The 23,847-nt window shown below is 43.4% G+C and overlaps 1 protein-coding gene across 2 annotated transcripts in view; it reads right to left on the reverse strand.

Annotated features, from left to right (window-relative positions):
* Window positions 1–664: 664 nt before the first annotated feature.
* The window catches only part of LOC308334136 (monofunctional C1-tetrahydrofolate synthase, mitochondrial-like), a 24,626-nt gene continuing 1,443 nt past the window's right edge, over window positions 665–23,847 (reverse strand). Inside the window, exons 3-28 of one of the 2 annotated variants that reach the window (XM_080790723.1) lie at window positions 23,317–23,367; window positions 23,145–23,198; window positions 21,722–21,846; window positions 20,943–21,043; window positions 20,606–20,739; window positions 19,825–19,936; window positions 19,304–19,371; window positions 18,529–18,626; window positions 17,661–17,834; window positions 17,098–17,234; window positions 13,574–13,620; window positions 12,982–13,089; window positions 12,529–12,603; window positions 11,451–11,553; window positions 10,957–11,033; window positions 8,930–9,070; window positions 8,726–8,794; window positions 8,241–8,352; window positions 7,129–7,268; window positions 6,732–6,773; window positions 5,797–5,900; window positions 5,062–5,239; window positions 4,589–4,696; window positions 4,300–4,452; window positions 3,715–3,821; window positions 665–848 (exon numbers count right to left, since the gene is read on the reverse strand). In XM_080790723.1, the coding sequence (XP_080646849.1) occupies window positions 3,732–3,821; window positions 4,300–4,452; window positions 4,589–4,696; window positions 5,062–5,239; window positions 5,797–5,900; window positions 6,732–6,773; window positions 7,129–7,268; window positions 8,241–8,352; window positions 8,726–8,794; window positions 8,930–9,070; window positions 10,957–11,033; window positions 11,451–11,553; window positions 12,529–12,603; window positions 12,982–13,089; window positions 13,574–13,620; window positions 17,098–17,234; window positions 17,661–17,834; window positions 18,529–18,626; window positions 19,304–19,371; window positions 19,825–19,936; window positions 20,606–20,739; window positions 20,943–21,043; window positions 21,722–21,846; window positions 23,145–23,198; window positions 23,317–23,367 (2,601 nt within the window). In that variant the 3' untranslated portion in view covers window positions 665–848; window positions 3,715–3,731. Of the gene's footprint in view, window positions 849–2,409; window positions 3,594–3,714; window positions 3,822–4,299; window positions 4,453–4,588; window positions 4,697–5,061; window positions 5,240–5,796; window positions 5,901–6,731; window positions 6,774–7,128; window positions 7,269–8,240; window positions 8,353–8,725; window positions 8,795–8,929; window positions 9,071–10,956; window positions 11,034–11,450; window positions 11,554–12,528; window positions 12,604–12,981; window positions 13,090–13,573; window positions 13,621–17,097; window positions 17,235–17,660; window positions 17,835–18,528; window positions 18,627–19,303; window positions 19,372–19,824; window positions 19,937–20,605; window positions 20,740–20,942; window positions 21,044–21,721; window positions 21,847–23,144; window positions 23,199–23,316; window positions 23,368–23,847 lie in introns of those variants that run through there. The other variant, XM_080790722.1, reaches the window with a different exon arrangement.

Raw genomic sequence — 23,847 nt, forward strand, 5'->3', positions numbered from 1 at the left:
TCATGTGTGCATCCTGTAACAGCAACTTTACAATAAAGAACTCAAATGAGAATTACTTTATTGTCACATCACACTCAATCTTCTTGAAGAAGTGGGGAAGGGGGGGGACAAGGGGGAAGAGAATAAGAAACAACCAAATTATCTACTGTACATATACACACTTGTGCAAACAGCATAAGAGATGAAAAACTAAAGTCATTGCGTTGTACACAGGATTAAGGTGGAAAGAGTTAGCTGGTGTCGACCACATAAGGTAACTGACACTGCCTGGTATAATCAAAAGTCCAAGTCACTGTCCCTGGTAGTCTCAAACCACCGAAAGTCAGTTTTCTGCTGTTGACCACTCCTGAATTATGAAGGTGCTGTACATGCTGTAAAGTGGAAGGTGAAATTATCATTCATGCCTTTGGGTTGCTGCCACACACTTCTACTGCTTGGGACAAGGAGAGTGCTTCACTCCTCTTTTGCGTGGCTGTAGCGATGATCCATGCTTAACTGTTTTCTTTCGCCTACCTGGCCCTTTAGGGATCCTGTATAGCTTTCCAAGCCTGAACTCTGGGCAGGCAATAGAGGTCACCTGTGCTGCTGTACCTGGCCCAGCACGGTTAGTGACTTTCCGTAGAGATTGTGCACGCTGTGATGCCAGGCTGTTGGTAACGTAACACTGTGGCCAAATGTGTGCATGGCTGACAGCAACATAGAAGGCGCCAGCAGCATGGTCCGGCGGCCCACCATCTTGTCTATGTTCTTCATCACGACTTTGAGTCCTCCTTTGAGTAATCTTTTATTCATCAGCAGTGTTTCCGTAAAATGTGTCATCTTAGAGCGGAACTCCTCGTCATCGACATCTGGAGAAAAGAAAAAGACAATAGTATATTTTTCTTTTATGCACACACATCTGTTGTAGGCCAGTCAATTAGATCTGTCCCAAAATAAATTGGAACAGAGGCCATCCCACGGACGCCATGCTGTCTCGGCCCGTAGCGAGCCAGCTGCCAAGTGGATGCCGGGGATTCAGACTGTCACACTGCTGAAGTTGAACAGGCCAGCAGGGTCACAACACGCATGGCCTGTCACTGTCCATCCATGGTGGCGTTGAACCATTCACTAATCAATGCATGTACCTGACCTGTAGATAGTGTGTTGTGTGCTGACTTGGGTGTGCAAACGTGTCCTTCAGATTCAGAACAAGCTTTTCTTACGGCTTGCTTGGCTAAACCAATAAAAGGCTAAATGTGAATCCTGTCCGATTTCTTGCAATCAATCCCACATACATGTAACTTTGTGCTATTCACATTGCTATGCTATACTCAATACTGCAGCCTTGTGCATTTTCATTATTGTCATAGAAGAATGATGATCTATGGAAAACCCAAACCATGCCACGTCTTGATTGATTTCTGATAACATTTCAAGTCAATGAGGTGTTGGATAGTTAGTCGTTAGAAGTACTTGGAGAGGAGCGTGACATTCACAAGAGATCAGCCTCTTGGGAAAAACACACACCATGGGGATCCGCTGCATGTCACATGCCATCAAAGTAAAACACATACCTGAGGTGATGGACACAATGGCGTCATGGATGCAGGTGTCGGAATGCCACATGTTGTGAACTTTTATACCGTTTTCAGACGGAGGACGAAGTAGGTTTAGACTAAGCACTGGTTCCCAAACACTGGGACCCATAGTAGGACCCATTTATGGGTCACAGACAATGTTTTACGGGTCCCTTTATTTTTTGTTTCCTACATTCTATTTTGAATTATTATTATTTCAAAACTAACTTTTCATGAATTAATGTCCTGACATTTCAAGTCATTGAGGCGATAATAGTAAAAGATACACACAACAAACAACATTCAAGACACTAAGACTAAAATCTAAGAACAGGGCACTAAGAGAGAAAGAATTCATGACATTCAATAGTAGCAAAGGAGCGTTAGTTGGATAGTATAGCATTAGTACAAAAAATACATGAAAATGCCTCCGTTTTAACTGGGCATTCAACCGACAACGACAATGATTGACTTGCTCCAAGTCTATGAATTCGTTTGTATACATATTCGGAGAATAGTGATATCTGTTATTTGATTGAGCATGCAAAACATTGGCATTTTCCCCCTCTACACCAAAATCTCTTTGCTAAATTGCACATTGCAGTGCAACGGATTCGTATGAAAACCAACCTATAACCTATTGAGTCCTTGCTTGTCGTGTGAACTGTGCTATATAAATAAACTTGACTTAATCACCAAATGGTTACTTATCACTTGAATGCAATCGAGCCAGCAGCCTCGTCTGGAGCAGACTGGCTGCGATTAGGAAACAGAGTCTCATAATCAGGATAAGGAAGTGGAGCATGTGTGTCTAAACAACATCTGGCTGTGAAGAACAATGATGAACACCAAGTTGTGGAGTAAGCAGTACCTGAGGTTTATTTCAAGGCACAAGTTTTAAACGTACAGCACTCAAACACGTACACTGAATGTAAAAACATATAGTGAAAAGGTTTGCAGAACAAAATATAAATTTTCTAAGCTGCCATATGATCTTTATTCATTACCTTTTTTCTTTTTTAAATAGTACTTTCGGACATAAATCAAGTTATGCAGTTTTGATCACTGAATTTTAAAAAAAACACACGCATTCGGAAGTGACCAAGCTTTTATTGTGAGAGGTCGACCAACTCTGCAATGAGTTTGGCCTCCTTTAGCGGTACCCTTTGCATCTCCATTTCCTCCTCAGATATCTGGAAACGACAGCCCAGAGACAACACTTTCCCCTCCGGGATGTTTCACAATAAATGTCTGATATTACGGCAAGGGTAGTATTCAGATTTTACCGTCGCATCATTGTAAACAGATGCAGTATGTGGAGCTCTAACAACACATTCATACAGTAGATGCAGCCACTGAGACACAAAAGGGGGGCCTTTTCTGTAGACAGTGATGTCATGAAATCCCATGGTCATAATCAATAATCAATAGGGCCTTAAAAATGACAAATGTAAGCTAATTTCACCATGCTGTAATTAAGAGCAGCAGAAGACTAATAAACACAGGCGATGTTTTTCTTTGGGCAGTGCAGCAGTTGAAACATAGTTTAGTAACAGGATACCAGAGGTTACAGTAATTGACATTTGTGCGTACAATAGGAGTGTGGCTCATAAATACATGAGCATTTAAAATGTTGTTAAGACGTGTATAACAATAGCAACATTAAAAGAGTAACATTCACATTGCATTTCAAACAGACATACAGTATATTAGAAGTTTGCCGGACACACATTTTAAAGTTTAAAAAAAGTTTAAAAACACTGGACCTCAGCAAGGCTTGTACGACACAGATGCTTTCTTTGTAAAGTCAGTTAAGACTTAAGCCTGTTTTATACTTAGTAGTGACGTGAGCTTGTAGATCAGCTATTTTTGGTGCGCGACACCCGTGCGCAACTAAGTATAACGCAGGCTTCAATACTGCCATTTCACTCCCGGAAAGAAAACAGAGATGTTTTTGTCTTGTCGGCGTATGGGATGGATGAACAGGAAGGCACAGCACCATTTAAATGAAGATCTGTGGCTATCACTTCAGAGAACCTATAAGAAAACACGCAGAGATCATTTGTGTGTGTGTGTGTGTGTGTGTGTGTGTGTGTGTGTGTTTGTGTGTGCACAGCACGTGCACGCATGTGTTGGGTGTCAACGTCTGTGTGGTTACCTGTAGTTGGAGCATGCTCAGAAAAGCCCAGTGATCTCCTCAGTAACAGGGTCAAGGTCAATGTCATAGAAACAAGGTCGTGTAGGAAGGCCAGGCATAGTGCTCATCTGAAGGAAAGAGAGACACATTAATGGAGGACGGCAAACTATTTTTGGTGAAGAAAAACACGCAAAAGAACATAACGATAGCACAGAAGACTGTGCTGTTGTGCTTGTACTACTTATGTACTTGTACTACTCATGTAATTGTGTAATGTTGTCAGAAGGAGCTGAAACACGAAGCCATGAAGGCATGACACCCTTGATTGTCACCCTACAGGTTTCATGACATTTTGATAACTTTTCATTGATTTAAAAACGTCATTTACTTTTATGTTTTATGACCGCAATTACACCCAATAACAACCTGAACTTTGAACATTCTTCTGGTTTTCTCTGTGTGTTCTGTGTGTTCATAGGAAGCCTCCTATGCCAAATGATCCAATGTGTTTCCCCAGGCTTTCATTTTGGAGACGAATGCGAACGAAGTCTACCCTTGGCACGACACCTTAATCACGCTGCTTAGGAACTGCTGTCAACCACTCACCGTGCCCACTAGTGGGTAGATGAAGCCAGCCCCAATGCTGGCACGAACATCCCTGATGGGCAGGGTGAATCCGGTGGGCACCCCCTTCTTGTCCGGCATGTGGGACAGGGACAGGTGTGTCTTGGCCATGCAGATAGGCAGTTGCCCATAGCCCTGGGTGTTGTAGCACAAAAGAAAACTCAATGGTTTTTGTTTGCGAAGGAAAGAGAAAGAGAAAGAGGGAGAATGAATGTGGAAAAACAACTGCTGATCAGCGCGACTCGTCATCCGTGCATGGCAGTGATCTCACCTGTTGGTTGTAGTAATCTATCTTGGCCTTGGCCTCTGTGGACAGCTCAATGTCATCAGCGCCATACACCTTCTGGGCTATCGTCCTGATCTTCTCCACTATGGGCATCTGGGAACGGCACAGTCAATCAGATACAGCTTTATTCTTTATTCATTTGGATCCCCATTAGCTGCCACCAAAGTACCAGCTACTCTTCCTGGGGTCCACTGTGAAACATAAATCATCACATAATTGTTTACAGGATCACAGCACACCTTAAAAAGGACTGATTCCGTACATATTGACATAGAAAAGTCCTGTTTCTCTCCCCTCGCCCTATAGGGAAATTAAAGTATATCTTAACTTACTTTAAACCTCAACCTGAACTTTGAACATTCACTGGATTTTCCTTTTGAGCTGCAATAACCATTTGCCAGCAGATGTCACTGTTGAGGGATTTTGCCTGTCAATCATCGCCTCTACCCCCCCCTCACCTCTAGGTTGTAGAGGAACTGGAAGTCACTGGGTCTGCTGCTGGCCTCCTTCACGGCTTGCGCCAGCTTCACTGAACCTCGTCCGCCCAACGCCCAGTGGTGGCATGGCACGGCATTAGAAGCTCCGGACTCCTTTGCGATCTGGCACACAAGGTCAATCTCTGCCTGGGTGTCTGTCCTGTGGAGTCAACGTGGCAACCGTTATATACATACTGAGGAGGGTTGATAAGCCAGTTGACACAAAAGGTGCTATTTGGATTAGCGCAGTGTTTCTCAAACTATGGGTTGGGAGTGGGGACACATTATTTTGGGACATGTTGCTATAGTACTCTAGTACACTAGTACTACAGCGACAACACAGAACTACTACGGGCCTCTCCAGTTTGACATGCATTACTCTACGTCTACGGCATTTCTATCTCCGGGACCCCCAATTTATATTGTAAAATCTATGTTAATTTAACCCAATAAACATAAATTTGGACATAGAATGGAACCAAATGGATCCTAATGGGTCTATTTGGTTCCATTTGTACACTCTCAGAGTTACAGACCCATAAGGGTCCATTTAAGTGGGGACCCCCTGGAACTCCCTCAAGGACCCCTGGGGGTCCCCGGACGCCACTTTGGGAACCCATGCTTTAGTTTAATCCATGCAAATAGTCCACTCCCAGTCCCCGACCCAGCTTCCCTCCACAATCCCTCTGCGAGGTATTCATCATTTTGGTGTCTTACTTGAACACGTTGAGGGCGACCACCACCGGGACACCAAAAAGATGCGCTATCTGGATCTGCTTCTTCAGATTGCTGTGGCATCCACCGGCCACAAGGCCCAGGTTCTGGATGAGAATTATGCAAGGAAACAGACAGCAGACGCAAAGCGGGTCAACCCCAGATGGAAGTTCAAATCCTGACAGTTTTCTGAAAAACCCATGTTTCTATGTCAGTGGTTCTCAACCTTTTTCATATCAAGAACCTCCAGAATTATCTGTATTTGGCCGCGGACCCCCATCTGAAAATATGTTGTTCCAGGGACACTCCAGAAGCAAAGATTTGAGTTAGAAACGTTCACTCTGAAAGAATAAATATTCAATTTGCGCCACATTTTCAAAAATTGCAGATCTACAAGCTTGTAGCGTGGCACTCTGTGCCACGCTATGTGCTTGTAGATCTGCAATTTTTCAAGTATAATGCTTAAAACACCAAACGGGGTCCCTGTCCAGAATGGGTTAATGTGAAACTCAGACTGTATGAATCCCCTCATCAAGAGGAATATAGTCTAGTCACCATAGCTGACCAAGAAGGATATTACCCATAATTAATAATGTTGCATGTTGGACTCGGTGTGAGTGTGCAGCGAGATAGAGAGAGGATCAGAAGTAGTCCAAGAAGGTTGTAATTGGGTTAGAGTCAGTTTTATTAATTTTTAGAATTATTTTGCATATTATGTGCATACAGTGTGGCTGTGTGGGTTAACAGCATACACATACAGCAGCATATACGTTTAAGAGTCCCACCTACACAACCAGAAACCACATGTAAGAATTATCTGTGTGTGTGTGTGTGGGTGTGTATGTGTGTGTGTGTGTGTGTGTGTGTGTGTGTGTGTGTGTGTGCGTGCGTGCGTGGACACAGTACTGTATATACACCCAAATGTATGTCTGTCTTACCTCATCTATGTACTCCTTGGGAAGAGGTGCACCTGCAGAGACCTAGAAAAACAAACAAGCTTAATTACACACTATAATAACATCAGGGGTGTAATTCTTCATTCACACCTAAAGCTGTTGGACTCAATAGGCTAGTGGAATGGCCTAGAGATTAACATTTCCTTTGTGTTCCTTTGTGCATTACTGTTAATGTAATTACAAACTATAGACTTCTAGGTTAACTGGCAGGAGGTGGGCCAATCAGAAACATTTAGGAATGCACACAACTCTTTGCTTACAGACTGGACTGCACCATTGGTGAGAACTATTAAATAGTAGCTTTGTCCTTCGATGCCCTCTGTCAACTAGGGCTGGGCAATTAACTGAAAATGTGTGTATCAAGTGGGCGATAACTTACACTAGGTCCCCCACCGTGCATCTTCAGTGCTCGGACAGTAGCAACCAGCACTACCACGTTAGGCCTCAGGCCTGAAGCCCGGCACTTGATGTTGAAGAACTTCTCCATCCCGATGTCTGCCCCAAAACCGGCTTCAGTTACTGTGGCAGACAGACAGCGAGGGGGTTCTTACTCAACATAGGGAAAATGGTCAAATATACAGTGACAAATACCACAACTACTAATACTGCAAAACATGCGGCATCATTGGAATGTATGACTTGTACTGTGTGTGTGTGTGTGTGTGTGTGTGTGTGTGTGTGTGTGTGTGTGTGGGGCACACGCTTTCTGAAAAGTGTATAGAAGCAGGAAGCTTGATTCAGTGTGTGTGTGTCCATCTGGGACTCCCAGACTCTACAGTTGTCAGGTACATCTGGCTGTCTTTTCCAAAGCATGTAGTGCAGAGCAAAATAGTGAGTGTCAATTTATCTCTGAGAGATTGGACTCATACGCTTCTGTGTTAAATGAACACTCAGGATTTGACTGTGTGCTTTGGTCTTTACCCAGTGGTCAAAGTGGTGCGATTGTTTTGAAATAGAAGTAGCTGTTACAAGTGAAAGGCCTAAATTAAGTCAAATTGATGATCATCATCGTCAATTTTACTTGGATAAAAGCAATATTGGCATCAAAATATATTTAAAGTACCAACGTAAAACTATTAAGCTCACAATGCGCAACACATTGTAAACTTGTACATTGGCTATAATCAAAATGACAAAGCATTAACCATTCAGTGCCACCAGGTGTCGTTGCCAAAAAAGCCCATTATAAACAAATTAAATTAAATTAAAATCCATTGTGCACCTCATGTGCATGTCGTCACGTGGATTAGAGCAATTAAAATAATAATAATAATTTTAAAAAAGGCGTCAAAAGGCGTCATTGGCACTGAATGAGTACTCATTCCCTCCCAGCCCTCCAGGCCAGAGCGTGGCGCTAGTGACAGAGAAATCCTTGATATAAGCATAGCATAGCAGTCTTGAAAAAGGGACATACTCAAGTTAAGTAAAAGTAGTACAGTACTTGAGTAAATGTATTTGCACCACTGCCCTCCACAACAGTGGGCCTCTTACCGACAAAGCCGTCCTGTCCGACCAGCTTCAAAGCCAGCTTGTCTGCCAGCACCGAAGAGTTGCCATGGGCGATGTTGGCGAAGGGCCCGGCATGGACAAACACCGGCGTACCCTGCAACAATTTGAAGGGCACACAAAGATACGGGAGGGTTTTGAAACCAACACTTCATCCCACAGCGACCCACCCATATGTTCAACTATGACAGAACCAAACTAGAGACACCAGGTTTAAAGTGAGAGAAACCAAACAAAACAAAGCTATCTTAGCTGCTCTCCACTGGTAATCTATACCAAAACCTATATCGATTTTAAGATTTTGCTGATGACTTTCAAAGTCCTGGCAAGGACAGGCCCCTAGTTACATTTTTGATATACTGGCCTAGTAAAATGAGCGTCATAGTAAAATTGCCTCCGATCAGGTGGCACTCAAAGTTAGGTGCGTAAATGGGTTAGTAGGGCTGTGTGAACAAGTAGGTAGGACTCACTTCAAGTGTCTGCATAAGTGTGGGCTTGATGGCATCTTTCATCAACACTGTCAGAGCTCCACTTACACCCTGAGAGAGAGAGAGAGAGAGAGAGAGAGAGGGGGGGAGGAATGGAGGTGGAGCGCATTATAAGCACTGAGATACTAGATCACACCACCATCCACACTACCACCGAGACTAAAAGTCCACAAACAAACAACACACCAGGTCCTCTGCGGTGACGGGTTGTCCCGAGCGGCTGGTGCCCACCACCATGCGGGCCAGTCTGTCTCTCATGTCCTCCAGGCTATCGGTCAGAGCCAGGATGGCCATAATCTCACTGGCCACTGCAATGTCAAACCCAGTCTGAAACAAGAGGAGAACAAAAACATACGTGTCACATATTGGCAGGGGTAGCACAGCAATTTCCATTATATTGTAAATAAAAAGGCATTTAATCATCCGAGATGCTCTGGTGCTATATTCTGTTGGTTTGCTTTCGGATATGCACACCGGGAATGTGCTTCGTTTCTTTTACTGTGCTGGACGGTCACATCACAGAGCGCACAGAGTGTGGCTTATTTATAAACGACCAGTTCTTAACCAGTTAAAACATGGGCCAAGGTAAATGATGAACACTTGAATGGTGATTTACTAAATGCTACTTAGCTAGCTTAGCTTTCACCACCGGGGAGTGCTCGAGACACCGCAGTGACGCACTCACACTGAACAACCCCAACTTCTGAGTAGGGTCGGTCAGTGCGGGCAAACGGCACACCCGGGGAGCAGCACACTAGGTTTTCGAACAACAACGCACCCAGTACACTGAATAAACGGACGAGAAGAGGGCACACCAGCTTTCAGTGCGGATTTCTGAATCTGAACGCACCCTTTGTCTCCATGGCAATCTATTCAATACATTTCCAGATATCTTGTTTTTTTGACGGATCGAACATCCAACAAAGCGGTCTGTATACACATTCTTATTGCCTATGAAAGCCTAATCAAAACGCTGTACTGTGAAAGGGGTGTATTTATGGCTATTAATAATATATTCCTAAAGTATTCTTTGGCATTATACAGAGCCTTTTCTTCTCTTGTTGTAGCCTACCGTCTTTTGACTTTCTGGGAACACCATCTTCCACTTTTTTCATGGAAGACAAATAAAACGCACCTTCAACTAGACATTTACAAGCATTAGGTAAGGGTTCCAATCCCGTCTACCTCCGTAACATACATTAAAAATAAATACACATACGCATATGACCACAAGTGGGGATTTTGAGGATAGATGACGAGAGAGAAAGATTGAGTGTCTTTGTGTGTGTGTGTGTGTGTGTGTGTGTGTGTGTGTGTGTGTGGAAAGGAGTGGACGACGAGACTGTGAGCGTCTCGGAGTATGAACAGATCACTGACACTGACCTGTCAATCAACACGCGTGCAACAGTAAGCCGCGGCGATGATGGAACATCAAGCGCACCACCTACCGTCAGCGTGCACGTGCACCACCTACCATCGGCATGCACGTGCACCACCTACCATCGGCATGCACGTGCACCACCTACCGTCAGCATGCACGTGCACCACCTACCATCGGCATGCACGTGCACCACCTACCATCGGCATGCACGTGCACCTTCTGGCGCTACGAGAGCAGCAGAGAAAGCAACGCTGGACAGGACTGTGGCTGCAAGGGAAGCTTGCTTGCTTGTCTCCAGTCAGCTGATCTCAGTTGGATACCGTTTGTCCTTCTAACATTTCCCCATATTTTTTGTTTATTGAAATAATGTACGTTTTTCCAGTGCATAGCCTGCTGCAGGTCTTGTTGACTAGATTTGGAAGAGATTTTGAAACGCTTGCTCCCGAAATGTCAAATGATCGATTATTTATATGGAGAAATCCCGTCATCTAACATGCATCTCAATGGGTGACAACTACGCACAGCTTAGTTGGATCCAGCCCATAGACCCCGCCCACTCAGAGTCTGATAATCAGGCTACAGCTCGCCACTGTCGCCAGTCCTTGGTCTGGTAGGGTAGCGTGGAGTGGGTGGGGCTTAGCAAAGGGTCCATTGAATGCGATATACAGTATTCTCAATGGTGGATGCTTTGAATCAAGCATATTTAGTTTTTCATAGACGTACACAACGTGAGGTTATTGCGCAAGACAAATGAAGAAAACATACAGACAGGCAGATACAGTATAATTTTGTTGGGAAAGGCCCGGTTGTTTCTGACGTGGAGCCAACATACCTCTCTCATGTGTCCTTTCTCGGTGTTCGCCTGCCCCACTGTGATCTTCCTCAGGAAGCGGTCATTGGTGTCAAGAACTGCAGAGGAAGACACACCAAACAATCGTTTTCATAGTTTTATAGATTGAAAGTGAAATTACATAGATTTGCCTGCTTGACATTTTGTGATTTTTAAACTGCCATAGAAAAGCCTGTTTCCTTGAATGGGGCCCACAAAGAAACAGTAAGCACGGTGGATTCTAGTAGCTCTGGACACAATGGGGGATTGATAGTTTCACGGCACAGAGTATGACACTAAAGATCCCTTTGGACATGTGTTGTAAAAACAGATCAAACTGTACATGTATGGGCTTGTAAATGACCGCAAGGACCATAGGCCCAATAAACTGACGAGCATGATCTTTGTCTCTTATTGCTAGTAGGTGTTCCCAATGTTGTTGACGGCAAGCAGGAATGAGAGACAGAGAGAGAGAATTCCAGTGATTTCACTCCTACCTCTCTGCCAGGTGACCTTGGAAGGGTCAAGGTCGAGGCGGACGAAGGAGCTGACCTCCTGGGCCGTGAGAGAGCTGGGATCTGTTTTATTGATGCCCAGCCGCTGAAAAGAGAGAGACAGACAGATGATGTGCATGTTATTGTTGTCCTATGGTCCTATTAGATTGTTATGTAACATGGGTGGTTTGGGTTGTCCTATGGTTTATCTTAGATTGTTATGTAACATGGGTGGTTTGGGTTGTCCTATGGTTTATCTTAGATTGTTATGTAACATGGGTGGTTTGAGTTGTCCTATGGTTTGTCTTAGGTTGTTATGTAACATGGGTGGTTTGGGTTGTCCTATGGTTCGTCTTAGGTTGTTATGTAACAAGGGTGGTTTGGAAAATAGGGACTGTGGTGCACCGGATTAGTAGATTTACAAGCTCCCAACGCAACACATTGCAAGCTTGTAGAATGTGCGATCATCTATCTTCAGTGTGTGACACCCGTGCACAACTAAGAATATCCAGGCTTAATGCTTTCCTGAATCCTTCCAGCACCGGTGGCATTTTAATGACGACGGCAGCCCACCACTGATGAATGAATGTGCGGACGGTGCAGGAAGACAAGGCCGCTGACCAATCATGCTTGATGAACTCCCTGCGAAGTTCAAAAGGTTCACTTCGAGAGCTCAGTTTAGAAACGAATGACTCTTTATCCTTCACTCCGTCCCATTTTACACGCCTCTGAACTCCTCGACTCAGCAGCGAAACTCAGACATCAGTGCCGCCTTAGGAAAGCCTTACCTCCGAACCACATAACATTTGCTGAATTTCATTTGTTATGACTCAACATCGGGCATTCTGGTATCAACGCTCAATAAATTGTCTTGCTGGCCATCACATAAACAGATATGAAGTCTGATGAATAAACATGCAAGTGTTTGTAGTTAGGGAGACAGATAGGAGTCTCTTAGAAAGAGACGTGTTTACTGATGGCCCCTAGTGGACGATTTGAAAGAAGCAACAAAACGGGATGCCTGTGTGAGCTAGTTAACGGTTGTTGACATCCTCAGTTCTCTGCTGTGTTTATGACTTACACGTAGCCTGGCGATCTGTATGGGAGAGAATCGCCGGACACCGTTCACAGAGGGAACCAGTCTATTGTATAAGGCCTGGTAGGGGAACAAAAAAGAAAATGTCAGATTTCATAATGGTCACACATTGTCTAATATAAGACTGAAATTGTGACCTTACATTACACTCATTTTGACACGCTGTGACATGGCTTATTAATGAAGGACCTTATTGATTTATTAACCCATTTTGGGTGTTAGCATTGGTGTTATGTTATGCTTTAGCTATTTTTGAAAAATCGAAGAACGACTGACATAGAGACATAGCTTTTTCAGAAAACTGTCAGGCTGTAGAAGCCATTCTTTTAATCTGATCTCAGGTCAAAATGGGTTAAACATGCAATGACCTCACAATGAGACAATGTAAGCATTTTCTCCACGCACAAGGCCACATTGAGACACCGCTGTGATTGTCACCTTGTCTGATTGGGTCGCCTCGTGGAGCATTCTGGCATCAATGGCAGCTGCCGTCAGGTTATTGGCTGCTGTGATGGCGTGAATGTCCCCCGTCAGGTGCAGGTTGAACTGGAAGGGGGTGGTACAAACAGAGAGGCCATGGTGATAAGACACAAAACAATAATCAAAGCGTGGAATAACTACTGGTACTTGAAAATTGTAACCGAGTGTAATTAAAGTGCTTTTAATAGATTAGGATACATCTGTGTGACTGTAAAGACGGGGAGCAGGCGTCACGTTCGCTTTATTGTTTGCTCATGATCAGAGCTTCCGTGTTCCAGAATTTGAAACTTGCAGGAGCCAACAGTTCTGCCACGCGAGACTAATTGTTACGGTAGAACTATGAGGTGTGTGACGTGTGCAAACTGTGTATGCGTGCGTGTCTGTCTATTTCTGTGTTTGTGTGTGTGTACGCGAGTGTGTATTGGCATTCATATGTAAGTATTGGTGTGTGTGTGTGTGTGTGTGTGTGTGTGTGTGTATGTTTTCAAGGCCTCTGAAGCCAGTGCATGTCCAGCTGAGAGGTCGGTGAGGGTCTGTCTCAGTGTCTTACCTCCTCCATAGGAATGACCTGGGCATATCCCCCTCCCGCGGCTCCCCCTAGGACAGGTACAGAGACAAGAGGCAGCTCCGTCAGACAGAGACAATGGGACAGGGACGGGACTGGGCTGGGGGGGGGTACACAGAGCAATGCTGAGCTGTGGACTTTGAGTGAGGCGCTCCACCCTGTTACAAACCCACAGGAACACGGCCAGGGTGCCGGCCCGTGTCCGAAACGGTCGAGAAATGACAGAGTTACCATGTGGGGTAACTCCCCAGAACATCCAGACCCCCAGGAACGCACCCAGGGGGGCGGCCCGGTTCCGGCAAGCAGCCCCGCGTCCGAAACAGTTGAGAAATGAGGGGGTCTCTCTACTGTACTGTACCGTCACTGTACAGTACTGTCACACCCAAAATCATCATATATACAGTTATATGTGTGTGTGTGTTAGGATGCGCAACAGTGATACTTGGTTGTGAAAACCAACCAAAAGCTAATTTCGTGCTCTGACACAGCCAGCCAGCCAGCCAGAGACACACATAGCTGTCTATAGGAGTGGTTGCACCACTCAAAAAAACACAAAACTATGCTGAAGGTGCTTCCAAGATCAGCAGGAAGAAGAGGAGATCTGAGCACTCAAAAAGACAACGGAGAGGATATAAAGTTAAAACTAAATTGAATAAATAAACAAATAAACAACAATTACAGTCTCCATCAGGGCAAATGCACCCTGGGCAAGACCTACGCTGTAGAGCAGTGGTAACCAACCTTTTCAAGCCCAAGAGCCCATTTTATTCCCAATTGTAAGCCAAGATCTACCACTAAAACGTGTTAGAAAAAACACTTGTTTTGTTGCTATTTCTGACAGGCTCAATGCATGTGCACACATCCACACAAAGACTAAAGCTTAAATTAAAATAAATACTTATAGTAAGTTATATTATCAATGTCAAATAATATTAAGACAAATTAGAAATAATTAGTATTAGAAATATTTTGTTTCTCATTTCAATGAATATTCACATTGGCAGATGTTCAAATGACATAGGCATAACATGACCATATATATTTGCACAGATATGGTGACATACTCTCAGGGTCAGCCCACCTTTAATGAGACTGCTGTGACTGCACTTTATCTGCAAGCGTTTTGAAATCTGGTTCATATTTAGTGATTGCCAGTCTGAGGGTGTCATTAAGATGTGAGTCAGTCATACGAGTTCTAAACTTGGATTTTATTATTTTCATTTGTGAAAAGGCCATTTCACATAAGTACATGGAACCAAAGTATAGGCATGCAGCTTCAGTGCACACGACACAATCAGGGGATACTTCTCTGCTCACAAGAGACCAAAATTCCTTCTCTTTAGCTCTGACCTGCAGGTGACAGTCACTTACTAATCCAATAATCTCCATTTAAATATCTGAAGTTAATGCAAACACATCCTGCATTTTATCGGACAGCAGTTCAATGACAGTAGGCTCAGTAAAGAGGAAAGGGTTTGATACAAAAGCAGCTACTTAATTGACTCATGCGTTGTACTTCAACAGGTTTTCATATTTCATATTTATCATATTTTTTGCTCTATGTGTGCGTGTGTACAGAAATCAAACTGTAGCATTGATTATTGTCACGGACAGAAGTCATTCTTTCCCTATGCATATGCCCTGGAGTGCACTCGGCTATTAGTTTGCATTGCAGACTGGTATATTCAGAACGCGCCTTTAATTAAAAACCAAATGCAGCTGTGTATGTGGCTCTCAGCGTGCGATACCCCCCCTCACCTCTGTGCTGGAAATATAACGTCTGGGTTTCCGAGGCTACATCCATGCTGACGCAGTGACTGTCCTGTTTCTGGCTAAGCTTTACGCGCAGGGCACATGAACCTCTCCGTCTCCAGTCAGTGCTGGTTGTTGTTTATTTGCATGGCTCAGAAAATGAGTAACAAACTAAAATGAGAACGTTATCGAGTTGTTGGAGGAGGAGGAGGAGAATAATAATGTTATATTTCTTATTGTGTTCTCGGGCTGCTGTGCTGCGTTGCTGCTGCGCTGTGTGCCAACCACATCATCATCTTTTCATTTTGACATGATTCACATGAAATAATAATCCTGCACCGCGTGTAGCGTTTGGTTTCATTAACGCGACAAAATAGCCTACAGCTGCTGCTGCCAAAGATACCAAAGATTGGACAGTGCTACGCAACATGGAAGTAACACTGACTCGAAGCCGTTTATAAATCAGTCAGTGAAGTCAACTTTTCACCGCCGTTTAGTCGGTCATGAACGAACGAATCAAAATAACTAGTTCTTTTTGGTGAACGAAACCGATCCGGTCACTTCCGTGAACGATCTGTTCAAAATGCAAATGACGGGGAATCGCCCGGCTGCTCTTCTCATTCAGTCAGTGCGAGGCTGCGAGACGGAGCAGCCTGAAAGGCAAGCATTTGCATTCCAATGGGTCTGACACTTCGCGATCGACTCGAAAGGTTCCCGCGAGCTACCGGTAGGTCGCGAACCCCCGGTTGGTGACCCCTGCTGTAGAGGCTATCATTTGTTTGGGCGGATTTTAGTGGAAGTATCGCCCAAGGAAATGACGTTGACGCTTTACAAATCAGTTTACATTCTCCGCAAAGTGTTGTGATTGGTCGGGAAAATATCGTATCCGGGGGAAATACATCTGACGGATGTTCCGGACGATACATCCGCCGATAGCTTCTCTGCCTTACGTTGTGACCAGGCTTTTCTTTTCGCAGATAAGTAAGCCTGGGACCGAGGCTGGGGCAAATGTAGAGTTAATTTCCTAAATGATTTGAATGAAGGTACTCTGTAACTTGTTGAGTAGGGTGTGTGCCAATTAGTCTGACCTTGCACATAGTACTTCGCTTCAGAAAAGAGCAACATACTTTGTTTGTTTTTTTTTAAAGCAAAGGACATCAGGCAAGAATATTTAAAGCATGTATTATGATGTAATGGAAAAATATGTGAATCATGTTAAGAGTGCATTGTAACAACAGATATTTCACTTTCAAAAATACTTTTGGTAATTTCATCGTCTACTCTGGCTTATGTGAACACCCAGTTTTTAAGTTGCTCGATTTTGATATTTGATATTTATTTTAAATGCCCCGCCCCCTTCCTATGCAAACCCATTGAAACCTCAAACTGCATTTTAACCATGATAGAATGCGAGTTCTATCATCGAAATATCATTATCATCGTCCTTTTTTCTGGTAACTCATACTGTCCTCCTAATACGTGAGGTGCCTGTGGTTTTCCTTTTTATGTTTTTCATTTTCCAAATAAATTATTAAAAAGAAACACGGGCACCTCACGTATTAGGAGGGTGGTATCAGTCACCAGAAAAAAGAATGGATGTTTTCGATGAATCTAAATACTGAATCGAGCAACTGGGGTGTTCACATAAGCCTGAATAGACGATGAAATGACAAAAGGTTTTTTTTAAGTGAAATATCCCTTTAAGTCCTTGATGAAGAAAACTCATTCACACAAGCGTCTGCTTCTCCATTGCTGACCTTTGACTCCAAAGGTGGGTCCTTGGGAGGGTTGGCGGAGACAAGCGAAGGAGTTGAGCTTGAGGTGGGCAGACAGGGCCTGGACTAGTCCGATGGTCACAGTGCTTTTACCCTCACCGAGTGGAGTGGGCGTGATACTACAACAAGAGAGAACCCCATATGATTGATTGATTTCATTTATGCACTAAAAAGGTGCCCAGTCCAGGATGTGGACACTACATTATAATCATTGCATAGGTATATACACCTATGATAGATGTATATACTATGATAGACAAAATACATTTGCACTGAGTTTGTAAAACAGTGTTTTACAAACTCCAAACAATTACTTTCTTTCTTTTTTCTCCCCCCTGCATGCGTTTGTAGAGCGATCTCAAACAGAATCAATAGAAATCCTTAAATGACGAGAATCTTGTCTTTGACATCGTCTATGCCACGCCACACAAGGTGCCCTTTTTTAACTTGAGCCCCTGCCCCTCTAAATGTCTGTGCACGCCACTCTCACAGAGAGTGGGGCTACCCACAAAAATAAAGGACCCGACCCGGTGAAGTGAACTTACCCAGCCACCAGCACATATTTCCCATCAGGCTGTGCATCAAGGCGGTCTAACAGGGACAGTCGGACCTTGGCCTTGGTCCTACCATAAGCCTCCAGCTCCTCAGGCAGCAGGCCGATCTCCTCGGCCAGCTGGTCCACTGACTTGGGGATCTGGGCTCTGGAAATTTCTATGTCGCTGCAGGAACAAAGACAAGACAACATGACAGTTCAATGGGATATAGTAATATGGATGTACTGTACGTCGTATACATTGTAATATGTCACGAAAGAAAGTTAACAATTCGACACCCCGGGAAACGGTGGCATATATCATGTTTAGTAATACTAAGTCTTTCTGTGTTGGACTATGGAGATGTCATTTATGGGAATGCTACTCCTTTTGTCCTAAAGCCCATGGATAGTTGGATACAGTTTATCTTTCTGCGGGTTGGATTTCCTTGACCGACAGACGAAACAAACACTGGTACTTGTTTATTTTTTAGGCAATTGACTTTACCAATATATCAAATCTCTGCTGGATTATTGGAATACTGTAACATATAGGACACGCTCCAGTGACTGGCTCACACTAAAAAGGGAAAAACAGCCTTTTGTTTTAGCGCCTAAACCACTTGGAATAAAGAAATGTCTGCAACTGTTTTTAAACTTGTGTTGTATCACATGATATGGTAAAGTTAGTTTTGCTTTGTTTTATCGTTTGATCTGAAAATGAAATTGTACCATGATGTATCTCGACAACACTGCAAATGAGGAAAACATCTGAACTTCAGTCTTTGGAGAATAAATAAAGGTTTGGATTGGACAACTATGAGCACTGTCTGTCTGTCAGATATTTGGCATTAGATGAACTTCAGGTCCATTATACATACCTTGGTACAGTAGAGAGGGGCTGCAGCTTGAGACTCCGCAGCCTCCATGCTCTGTACTGCTGCTCCTGGAGCCACCTGCAGCTGCTACGCACCACATTCTGGTTGAGTTGGAAGCAGGGAGAACAGACAGAAGACAGAAAGAGACTATGGTCCATCTGTACACTCTTAATTAACACACTGTTTTCCTTACTGTCATAGGAAAACACTACAAACAACTAAAACAATGCATACAGTAAGTGAGAACACAAAAGTAGTACTGGCCGCGATGAGCATGACTTTCTGGGTCGCATCCAATGTAATGATTTCAAACGAGTTTGCCTCATTATATTTCTATGGTGTTGAGCTGGTTACGGTGACATCTCGGGTGACATTTTGTTTTCCCATCTGTACTCTAATTATCAGTTTGACATGCCAATGTTCTGTGGGTATGCAAATCTATTGTGAGAGGTGTGGGTATAATTGTAAATAGTTCGGGCACATGCCACATATAGGCTTTGACCTGACAGCGTGTTGCATGTTCGAGTCCCGTTTATGACGACCTTTGCTGCATGTCTCTCCCTTTCTCTCACTCCCTCTTTCCTGTCCATCTTCACTTGATACTATCAATAAAGGCACAAAAGCCAAAAACTAATCTTAAAAAAATATATATAATAATAATTGTAAATAGTGTTCTTACACTGGCGTTACTTATTTAGACAATAAGTTCAGAAAGAAGTCAGCCAAGTTGACACAAGACGGTAAGAAAACAGGTACTGTAACAGGCCAAGAGACACACCTGCATTCTGTATGCTGCAGAGAGGCGGGCCGTGCCAGAGTGGGAGAACATCTCAACAGCATGTTCATCTAGGACAGTGACACATTCAACACACCCATTCATTAAAAGACATTGCTTCCCAGTTCATGGATTTCAAGATTTAAAAAAAATGCTTTTTATAGTAGACTAGACTAAGAATTAACAATTTCAGAAGAAACTAAACTAAACCATTTCATAAAAATAGGACTAATACTAGTGTGTTATTCAAAAGACAGACATTTTTTTTATCTGGCAAAATTACCATTGCATTAACTAAAATACAAAAAAACTAAGATTTTGATATAGTCGACTAAGACTAGACTAAGACTAGAAAATTCACAAGACTAAATAGGAGTAATACTAATTGGTGCGATATTGAAAAGAATAAATCAAAATCTGCTGAAAGAAATTAACACTGGTCCAGGGGAGACACAAAATGTCTCTTTTGGGTCTCAGGCTAAAATGTTTGGGAGGCCCTGATGTAACAGCTGTGTCTACCATACCTGCCATTGTGCCAGGGTTACAGTGGATGACGGCAGCTCCTGGTCTCAGCCAGGTGGGAGGCACATCCACGTGTCCCTCCCCTAGCAGGACCACAGCATCCGCCTGCATCAACTACACAATGCAGATACAGCACATACGTGAAGAGAGAAAGACAACAGAGGGGCACAACATCACAGGTTTACAGGTGTACAACAATGGGTGACATTTGTTTTTGTGCAAGTTCAGCTTGCGTCTTTTTTATAGCGCGGCTCAAACATGTGGAAAACGCATTCTACTGCGCTGCTGCCACCAAGATATGGAATGAAGGACCTACCAACATATTAGTTCTCGACTCCACAAACTCAAACCTAACCCAAAAAAAAATACAATTTAAAATAGCTTTATTGTAGAATCCCCTGCCCCCCTCCCCCACACCTCCTTTCTCTGTAAATATACCATGCGATGCTACTGAGTTTTATTCTAATATGTACTGTATTTGTATTGCATGTACTTTATGTATTGCTGATGAATTGAGTACATAGGACCACAATAGAAACAAGCGCCCTGTTGTTGTTTTTTGTTATCCTTTTAGCATATCCTTTGACAGTGCTACCTGTACTGTTAACACACTTGTTAATAAAGTATTCAATCAATGAATCAACGTTGTGCTCAAGGGCTGTCCTTTCTCATTTCAGTACTTAGTGTTAGATCCTGAGTCATTTGTTCACAGTCCATCTAAACAAGAAAGAGAGAGACTGCCACTATGTGGTCAGAATATAAAACTGCATGCAACACACAAACCTGTTTCTGTAGATTCCCAGAGTTTCCACAGTTGAGAAGTACCATTCCACTTCTCTGTATCAGGCATTGCATCGCCAGCCCTTGGGGTCCTTCACTGCCAATGAGCAACACAATCTTCCCCTCCAGAGAAGCATCTGTGAAAATAAATGAATGTACTTACTTATTTTGTGAATTGAACATGCCATTTTACCCACAAGATCTTATTTTATCTGAAGGAGATCAACATACTGCATGCCAAAGAGTCTGCAGGGGTTGGTTGCTGGAGTACTCAGAATAAATCTGCTGAGTCCAAGGGCACTTTGACCTCTGAACCCTGACCGTTGACCCCCAAACTCACCATGTCTCTCCAGAAGCTCAATGACAGCACTGGCGTAAGGTGGCACAAAGCCCTCACTCACATCCCCTCGTATCAGTCGGCCCATGTTCAGATCTGTTACACTATTGCAAGATGCAAAACATAAAGACAGTTTTATTCAAAGAACATTTTTGTATACATAATACTCCTATTTGTATATTATCAGTTTGGCCGGCTATTGTGCTGACAACGCGCCACGTCAGTGAGCGTGTTCAGGTTTCAGTACCCAGCGTTGGCCAGGATATTGCATGGAACAAAATTGTCTCTCTCTCTTCCTCTCTCCCCATCTAACGCACTCTCTCTGGCCTTGTGGATATCTTAACACAATCAATCCAATTTGTTCAGCTCATACTAATTATGCAGGGTCCCTCACCAATTTCTTCACTCACGTGTCTTTGGAGAGGACATTTCCTAAATGTACTCTGTTGTACACTGTTACTTTTAATTGTGTGCAGGACGATACAGATTTGGGCCAAATTTGACACGGCGTGCATTTCCCTCTGCCAGGCAGCAGAAACACATACCACAGAGGTTTTCACTGGATGGCTGCTTTGGGGGGAAAAAGGAGACATCTTGTGCATGTCCAAACTAAAGGGGACCATTCATAATGAATAGTGGCTTCTTGATGGGCATCCACAAAAGTCATCTTCAGTAAGAGATAATGCAATCCTCCAACTGAAATTGGGAGGATTGGACCAGAAGAAACATCTCCCAGACGAGATGGACCAGATACACTGCCCATGTCCAATAAAGCCTCTTACCCATCAACGTCCTTCTCAGGTTTGAGTGCGCTGAGCACGCGGCTGGTGAAGGAAGCAGGGGGGAGGTAGAGGTAGATACCATGCACCTTTGAGTCCTCATTCAGCTTCAACACCTCTTCTAAAATCTATGCATATGCACACACACACACACACACACACACACACACACACACACACACAGACAGACAGACAGACAAACAAACCTGTGTGAAGGGAGGAGCTCTCTTATCATCATACATCATCTCATTCTGGCCAATAACACTTTTGTCTTCAATGTTTGTGTTTTACGCAATGTTTGTGTCACTCAAAACAAGAGGTGGTGGTAGCAAAACAAAGTTTGTGTTTACACAAACCCTCAAAGCTGGACATAGGAGGGGCTAGCGCCCCTCAAAAATAAAATTGTCACACTCCAGCCTAAATGCAAAAATATCTAATATATTGTGAGTCTAAAATAATTGATAGAAGAAGGCATGGCTTCTGTTTTCTTATTAAAGCACTGCAATCCATAAGACTTGAAGAGTTAAAACTACTAGCAGTGAACTAAGACAAGGCGCCCGCTTGGGCAGGGGAGCTACAGCCATAGAAAGGTGATGATTTGATTGGCTGAGAAAAGTAAACATTGAAGATAAAAGTGATGGCAGAAAAGTGAAGATGCCAAAAGTGATTGGCCGGAATGACATTTGTGATGATTTGATTGGCTGAGCTGAGCACAGAATGTGATGTATGATTATGTATGATGATAAAAATCTTTAAAAACCCCAAATATGTACGAGCTGCGTTCGCTTCCCGCGTTTGCGCGTCTTACTTGTTTTTATATCTATGGCTGCAGCACTTGGAGTTTCAGGCAATAGCAACCACTAGTGTTCCTACCCAAACACATGGTCTACATTTATCAATGGAAGAACAGACAGACAGACAGACAGAGGTCTGTTGAGGGCAGGCCACGCTTGTAATAAATCAACCTCGTAGACTAGTCATCTGAGGAATTCCAAACCTCCGTAAGCCATGAGCTAGCTAGGAGATCCTTACTACACAATACACATACACCCATGGGATCTGGGGTCCCCCTTCCAGCTGGGTAAAGGTTTTCCCTTCCTCATGCTATAGGGGTTACATAATGTTACACACAGCACAGTAGAGGAAAACTATTGGTTAGAAATGGGGGGGGGGGGATACATAAAAAGAGAGATCAATCCCTCACTGGGTGGGGGAATATCATATAATATTAGGTAATTCGTTCAATTGACCATTTGGAGTAGAGACCGATTGGAACCTATTGGTACTCTAAACATCGGGACATTGCTGTTCCTTGGAGTGGTTGCACCACTCAAAAATAATTACCAGCCACAGTGTAGAGGTAAGCAGACTCTGTCTGTACAGGAATACAGACATGAGTCATGGGTTAAGTGTGACTCTCACTTACTTCACCCTCTGTGCAATCGTTTGGAAGGCAGATCCGAGTGACATTCAGGCCAATCTGTGGCGAGAAGATTATGGAGAATGATTATTGTTATTATTTTATTTTGTTTTGTTAACATCCACCTACAGTAAAATAGACTATATATAAGTGACATTAGTAGAGGAAACTAGTTTACCTTTCCTGCCATTTTCTTGTTGATCTCCAACCAGCCATCATCCTCGCCTGCCTTTAGGGTAAAACCATTTAATCACACAGATGGGCACACACACACACACACACACACACACACACACACACACACACACACACACACACACACACACACACACATATAAAGTGATGATTATACTGTACGTGACAGAAAATAAACACTATCTGCTGCAATGATTACAATCAGAATATCGCGCTTTATAGGAGAAAACTGCTAAATCAGCTGGGGAAGTATGAGCAGGGCATCAAGTTCACTCTGGCTCCAGGACTTATCATTTTTTTGAGGGTCAGAAAGACAAATTGAAGGGCCATGGCCTTCATGAAATTCACAACATCACAGATAAGATAACCCTCCGTCCCAGGTCAAAGGTAATTTAGACCAAATGGGTTCTAGACTTCAGGTTATAGTCATCTCCTGCACTGATGCAAAGCATATACGTTATTTTAGGTGTATGTAATACAATGTATTACATTGCCTTTTCTCTCCACATCAATT

The sequence above is a fragment of the Protomyctophum bolini genome (assembly GCF_963924005.1).
Source record: "Protomyctophum bolini genome assembly, chromosome: 19".
Lineage (NCBI taxonomy): Eukaryota > Metazoa > Chordata > Actinopteri > Myctophiformes > Myctophidae > Protomyctophum > Protomyctophum bolini.